The sequence below is a fragment of the Arachis duranensis genome, chromosome 6 (genome assembly GCF_000817695.3).
Source record: "Arachis duranensis cultivar V14167 chromosome 6, aradu.V14167.gnm2.J7QH, whole genome shotgun sequence".
Classification (NCBI taxonomy): domain Eukaryota; kingdom Viridiplantae; phylum Streptophyta; class Magnoliopsida; order Fabales; family Fabaceae; genus Arachis; species Arachis duranensis.
In genome coordinates, this window is record NC_029777.3 from 90,702,983 (window position 1) to 90,710,223 (window position 7,241).

General features: G+C 34.7%; 1 protein-coding gene across 1 annotated transcript in view; it reads left to right on the forward strand.

Moving 5' to 3' along the window:
* Positions 1-7,241, forward strand: part of LOC107494556 (transportin MOS14) — a gene marked incomplete in the record, with an annotated part of 16,740 nt that overhangs the window by 8,736 nt on the left and 763 nt on the right. Inside the window, 12 exon segments of the mRNA XM_052263090.1 lie at positions 583-663; positions 999-1,112; positions 1,212-1,291; positions 1,535-1,670; positions 2,373-2,522; positions 2,754-2,839; positions 3,955-4,142; positions 4,231-4,323; positions 4,865-5,052; positions 5,207-5,318; positions 6,165-6,322; positions 6,797-6,913. Coding sequence (XP_052119050.1) covers positions 583-663; positions 999-1,112; positions 1,212-1,291; positions 1,535-1,670; positions 2,373-2,522; positions 2,754-2,839; positions 3,955-4,142; positions 4,231-4,323; positions 4,865-5,052; positions 5,207-5,318; positions 6,165-6,322; positions 6,797-6,913 — 1,503 coding nt within the window.

Consider the following 7,241-nt stretch of genomic DNA (forward strand, 5'->3'; position numbering starts at 1 on the left):
AGGATACCTACAGACTGTTTTCCGACCGCAAGATATATGTATAAAGCAGAGGCTGTCTCAGTAGAGCTGCTAAGAATTATAATTGTGCTCAACATTCCTATCAGAGTCCTTTTGGATCTGCTTGACTCAGCTCATGTCTTCTCAGCTTAAACTTGTACTTCTATTTTACATCCCCTATTAGATTGGATGTATATGTTAAACTTGTTTACATTGATAGTGTATTAAAATGAAATTCTTAGCTCCAAAATTGTAGTTTTCTATGAAAATGAAGACCAAGGAAGTCAACGTCATTCATTCATTCATTCTGGTAATTAGTTTATAAAATATTCCAAGGTTTTACTATATAGCTCATCTCCTAAATCCATTTCTGAGCAGCGTGGTATAGTACTTTGGATATTTTTGCTAATTACTTTACTAGGAAGTTATTTGTTTATTAGATTTTTGAATGGGAAATATTCTGTTATCCAGTCGTTCTGGTTCATTTAAATGTAAATGATATGCTTTCATAGATACCTCAATCATATTTTTTGTTAGACAGTTACTTGATCATCGGTAGATCATGTCATTTTCGTTAACTTGCAGCTCTTTATTGCTGGGTGGGCATCTCCAAATCTACCAATCCCTTGGAAGGAAGTGGAAAGCAAGCTGTTTGCTCTTAATGCTGTGAGTGCCACTTGCTGCTTCAATTGGATACCATATTAGCATCTTAATGACAGCATTGAGTCTATTGATTTGGCATGCAGCAAAACAAAGAACTGAGAAACTGAGTATAATGTTTGCATAGTGTAATGCTTTTCTTCTTTTAGTTTTGCATGTTTGCTTTTATAATACTTCAGCTCCTACTCATGTGGTGGTTGTCCCTTTCTGTTATATGTCTACCTGGCATTGTTCTTTAGGGTATTGGGATATTGAAAGCTAGTACACTGTTAAACCTTTAACAGCTATAAACTAGTGCAGCTCTACCCAATTTATTTATGGTAATTTATCCCTTGTTTCAGGCCGCTGATGTGATAATACAGAATGGCCAGAGTTTTGATTTCTCTATGGTCATGCAGATTGTGACCATGTTGTCCACAAAGCCGTCAGATGGGTTGAAGGGTTTCAACTGCATTGTGGGTTCTATAAGAATACTCTCTCATTTCCTCATTCACATTTGTTTCTAAGGGTGTTTCTTATTATCTTGTCCATCTAAAGGTCTAATTTCATTTTAGGTATACAGATCTCTAGCAGAGGTGATTGGTTCCTATTCTAAGTGGATATCATCTTTTAAGGAAAATTTTAGGCCCTTGTTGTGAGTACTCACAATCTCCACTTTGTTGTAGTATATGCATATTTAATGGAATAATTGGTCTTGTCTCATTATTTTTAATTTTCTATTACATGCTCATTTAGGTTGGATAGATATATCTTATCAAGATTTATCATTTGTATAATCAAACTTAAAATAACTATGTTGAACATGATTGACTAATTGCTGATTTGATCATTATTGATATTCATATGTTATGTTCTGATGCAAACTTTCTACTTTCAGATTATTTCTTGCTATAGGGATTTCAGAGCCTCTATCCTCAAATGCTTGTGCATCTACCCTGCGGAAAGTCTGTGAGGATGCTTCTATAGTAATTTATGAACCTTCAAATTTGGAAGTTCTGATGTGGATAGGGGAGGTAAGCTACTCTCCATGTTTCAGTGGCACAAATATCCAACTGAAAATATCATGCTTTGAGTTGATGATGTAACAAGTGATTGGATTTCTGTTGTTATTTCTTTTTTCGTATGAGCCAAGCCAATAGGATGAACTGAAAAAGTTCTGCATCATGAACTATGTAACGTTCACATCAATATCTATTCTATTATATTGCCGCGAAAAAGAAAGTAACATGAAAGCAAAGGAGATGCAGAAAATATTTAGAGTAAAAGATGCCATGCCGCCACTCGGACTCGAACCGAGATGCTCTAGCACTGCTTCCTAAGAGCAGCGTGTCTACCAATTTCATGGAGTTTTGAAAAATCCAAACATCTCAGAAATAGATAGAGAGGTAGGAATTTATCGAACGAACCGCACTCCTTCGTATACGTCAGGAGTCCATTGATGAGAAAGGGCTGGGGAAAGCTTGAACCCAATTCCTACAGTGATGAATATAAGCGCAATTCTACATTTTTAGCACTTTTGAGTTTTTCTTTGTGATGTATATACATGGCTAAAAATTGTCAGCTTAATGTAAATGGAAGTTCTTGTGTTCTTTCTTTCTTTTTAATTTTTTTTCAGAAGCATTATCTAATTTCCCAATTCAGTGTATGATATCTTTATCAGATATATTGAATATTGTATTTTCCTTTGGCCACTTATGTAATGCCTATCCTTGTAGGGGCTAGACAAGTGGCATTTATCAATGGAAGATGAGGAAGAAGTAATGAATGCTATAAGTCTGATCCTTAGTTCTGTTCCCAACAGAGAACTGAAGAGCAACTTATTGGCTAGATTTCTTTCTTCTAGCTATGAAGCAATTGGGAAACTTGTGAGCCCCATTTTTCCTTCTTGAACACTAATTTGGGTTTTGACTCTGATTCCTGTTTTGACTGGATCTACTGAGATGGATTTTTCAACCATAATCTATTGGAGTTGATTCACCTCTATGATTTTGCAATCTGTTTTTATATATAATAATTTTCTGAAGGAACTTGTTTGGGATGATTCTGTATGTAGCTTGCTCTATGAATTGGAGGATCTGATCTTATATATTTTTTAGGTTGATCCAGAGACCAGCCATTCTCTTAAGCAGAGCCCTGCTTCCTATATGCAAGTTTTGAATGCTGCCTCTAGAGGGTTACACAGGTATGCCAGTGAATACTATGTTTGGGATGTTCTGAAATTTTTGTACTTGGGGTAGACCAAGATAGTTGATGTAAATATTACGAGGAACAATGGTAGTGTTTACATTACAGTGTTTGAATGGTCTGTATGGGGTTCAAAAGGCAGGGGAACTTAATTACTTTAATTTAATTCCTGCTATTTTTTATTTTTATTTTTTATTTTTACTGTTTGTATAAGATAATTGCATTGCCTTCAATTGAAAAATACTCAATAGGGGTAAGACAATTAAATTAGTTTTCTTTTACAATATAATTATGTGGAGAAGTCCGAATGAAAGTATACAACCTTCACCACCCAAAAAGAAACCCATAAAACCACCGGTATGAAGTCAGGCAATTCCTTATTATTCAGGTAGCTTCCTTTGTGCTGTACATTAAACAAATAATAAAAATAAAAAATTTCCCGGAACTAGAATGCTAGGTCAGTGATAAATAAAATACATAAAATTCATACACCCTTTAGCTGCTGAATATGATGTAATAATATTGGCAAGGTAAGGGGGAAGAGAAGTAAAACAGAACATGACATGGTGACTTTGAAGCGTCAGTGAAAAGGGATGTTGAAATCAATATGTTCTACTCATAACAAAGTAAGTTATCTTTGTTGCAAGTTGTCGATGCCATCCTGTCTAAGATCTCACACTCCAACATTTCGTGCTTGCATGGAATTGATGTTAAATAACCATTCATATGCCTATACCTTGCACCTTCTGCTTTTGTGATAAGTGATTTTTTATGGTATCAGAGCTTCTATAGCCAAAAAGGTTTAAAGTTTTGATCCTTGATGCTCCAAAGAATTTAAGCACGACAAAAATAAACCCATGCATAGTTCATGTTTCAAACCCAAAAGAGGCCATTGCGTGAGGAGACCGATTATGTATATAATCATTCATGTGCTTCTACTTAATAGTTTAAACTTTTAGGATAAGTGGTTTCATGAAAATAGGTTTCATTTTATGGGATTTTGTTCAGCCTTTTCTTCATTAGTTGTCTTTTTTTAGGTATTGGGATTTTCATAGTAGACTATGTTTGTCATGGTTATTCTTTCTGATCCTGCTCTCAATCCTGTAAATTCAGAATGGGAACTGTATTCAATCATCTTTCTATATCTGCGGTGGCTGAACCTGCTGCAGATGACTCCATACTTTCACTCTTACGGGTCTTCTGGCCCATCTTGGAGAAAGTTTTTAGCTCTGAACATATGGAGAGTAGTAATTTATCCATGGCAGCTTGCCGAGCTCTTTCGCTAGCTATTCAATCTTCAGGTTTGTTATATTCATTTTGGACTTGTCTGGCAACATTTCATGAATGGCTCCCATGAGAAGTATTTTCTTTGATATTTTGGATGTGCAGGTCAGCATTTTGCAACATTATTGCCGAAAGTGCTGGATTGGCTTTCAACAAATTTTGTTTTGTACCAAAGTCATGAGTATTACATAAGAACCGGTAAGTTCCTTATTGTCTTAAATTACCCACATTCTGGGTTTACTTGGCACTTACTGGTTAAATTAATTGTTAAGATCTTACCGATGATTTTGCAAAGTACTGCTCATATGCTGCATGCACCATAATTTGTTAAGAACAATTTGATAAAGAAGCATCAATTTGTTAAATGATGATGTGACCATCAAAATGTAGATGAGCCAGGCAGCTAGCTGAGGTGGTGTTGCATGTATTAGTTACCTTTTAAAGTTAAAACCATAGTGATGTAATATTAAGCAAAACTGCTTAATTACATCAAGATTTGATGTACATATGTATGGTAGGGGGTGTATCAGATGAGAATATCTATAATTGATTTTTGGCAATAGATGAGAGGATCTGTCAGTATATTTTTGTTTCTTTTCTCACCATCATACATGAAATCTGGAGTTGGTGTTACTTTTCATAATTATGAAATTTCTTCTGATTATGGAATGTTACAGACTTTGCTCAGGTTAGTCCCATTAACCGTTAAGAATTTCCTAACTCAAATATTATGTTTCAGCTTCCATTGTCATTGAGGAGTTTGGTCACCGAGAGGAGTATGGACCTTTATTTGTCACCACATTTGAAAGGTTTACTCATGCAGCTTCTGTAATGGCTCTAACTTCCTCCTACGTATGTGACCAAGAACCTGACTTAGTGGAGGCCTACACCAATTTTGCATCTACATTTATTCGTTCCTGTAACAAGGTTTTCATTATTATTATTGTTATCTTGTGGGCATTGGTTCCAGATTCTAGTGATGATGAGAACTGGTCACAATCTGTTCTTTATCATTTCAGAGATTTATTATGTGGGAGAAATGAAGTCTGCATATTAAAATGAGTATGATGATTTATTTCAGGATGCCCTTTCATCCTGTGGTTCTCTTCTTGAAGTTTCTATCCAAAAAGCTGCTATATGCTGCACAGCAATGCACCGCGGAGCTGCCCTGGCCGCAATGTCATATTTATCTTGTAAGAAATATCTGCTTGTTATCCTCCTTGTTACGCACTTACAACTTGATATTTGGTGGGAAGTTTGTGAGTGTTTTTATTGTTCTAAATTTCTTTTTAAATCTGAGATTATTTTAAGCTTTCCATTTTTTTTCTGTGGGTTTGACTAAGCTCACTTTTAAGAATATTAGAAATAGAAAGCTTAAATGAAAAAAAATAAAATAAAATCTTCAACGATTAATTAAATTGGAAGAAATAAATTTCTATTTCTACTCTGTTAACAAGTGTTCTAAGAATACTCATTAGCTAAACCTTTTATTTTCTTTGTAAAGAGGATCACTTTTTTCCTATATCTTTTTATTATCTCTTTCTGTTATGAAATATCTTGCCTCATCTGATAAAAGGGGAAAAAAAAAGTAATTGTCAATTGAAAGTTGGCTCTAGTTTGATATCTTGGATCACAACGGTAACTTGTAAATTTTAAAGTAAATGCATTTCCGCGCAGAGGGAATGGTATGAATAAAGACTAGTATATAATTCTATAAAAACGAAGGATATCCTATGCTTATGAAAATATTGTAGCTGACTCGCATTAGCAATAAATCTTGATCTTCTACTAATCTCAGAAACAATCGCCATAATAATTAACTTTCGAACAAGGTTCCTTTATAAGGGTGCCTTCTGATTTGATCTGGTGAAGGTCATGATGCAATTCAAATTAAATCAAGAGTTGATATATACATACATGCTAATTTTAGAGACAAGCTCACTTTTGAAGAGCTTTCTTCCAACTTTGTAGACCGAGTATCTTTCACATTATATATGCATCTCTTATTAAATGTGGTCTATTTTTACTATGCTCTTCAGGTTTCTTAGACGTGGGCCTTGTCACGCTGTTAGAACATAGTAATTGTATTCTTGAAGGGTCATTCAACGCCACAACCATCCATGTCATTTCTCACAGTGGTGAGGGGCTTGTATCCAATGTGGTATATGCTTTACTTGGTGTATCTGCAATGTCCCGGGTAAGTTGTCACATGTAAAAGTATTACCTATACCTATTTTATCTTGTCACATGTAAAAGTATTACCTATACCTATTTTCTTTCTTTGGGATAGAATATAAAGTTCTCTATCCCATTTCTTTTTTCCACTGAGGCTGATGTGCATACCGTTTAGAGTGAGAGAGCTGTTAAGAATGGGTTAGCAAGGTTTGGTTGATGGTGTGTGGTGGTTTTAGTTTCTGATCTTCAATTTGCTGATGGCAATTATGCAGTTGATCCTTCCCTTGATAATTTTATATGCCTTTCACCTGACATTGTTCATGTTGATAACCCAGAATTTTGAATGGTTCATGTACTTTATAATTTTTATTTTTACCCTTCCCTCTCCCCAGCTTTCTTCATATGATTTCAATATTAATTGATCTTTTAGCTTAGATACATGGAATCTTTTAAATTTTGATGAAAAATAGATTAAAAAATTATGTTTACATGATAGGTTCACAAATGTGCAACAATTCTTCAACAACTGGCTGCAATTTGCACATTATCCGAAAGAACAACATTGAAGTCTATACTTTGCTGGCAAACTCTGCATGGATGGCTACAGTCAGCAGTCTCTCTGTATTTATTATTATTCCTTTAATATGTTTTATTGTTTTATTTGACTCTTGCTATATGGAAACCAGCAGTTAGAATTGAGACTTGAAACCGAACATGATCATAGAAAGAAATGTTTGGTTTGTAAAATGGGAATTGGAGGTTTGATTTGCTAGCATTCTATTTTCTTTCAAAAGAAAAATGCAACACGCTCTTATGGGTTCTGATGTTATGCCTATCTGCATGGCCATTGGCATTAAACTCTGATCCAATGTTGTGTTAACTGATTCATCTCTGTCCTAATTGTTTACCATCTATTAGGCAGTTTTGTTCTGAATTTATTT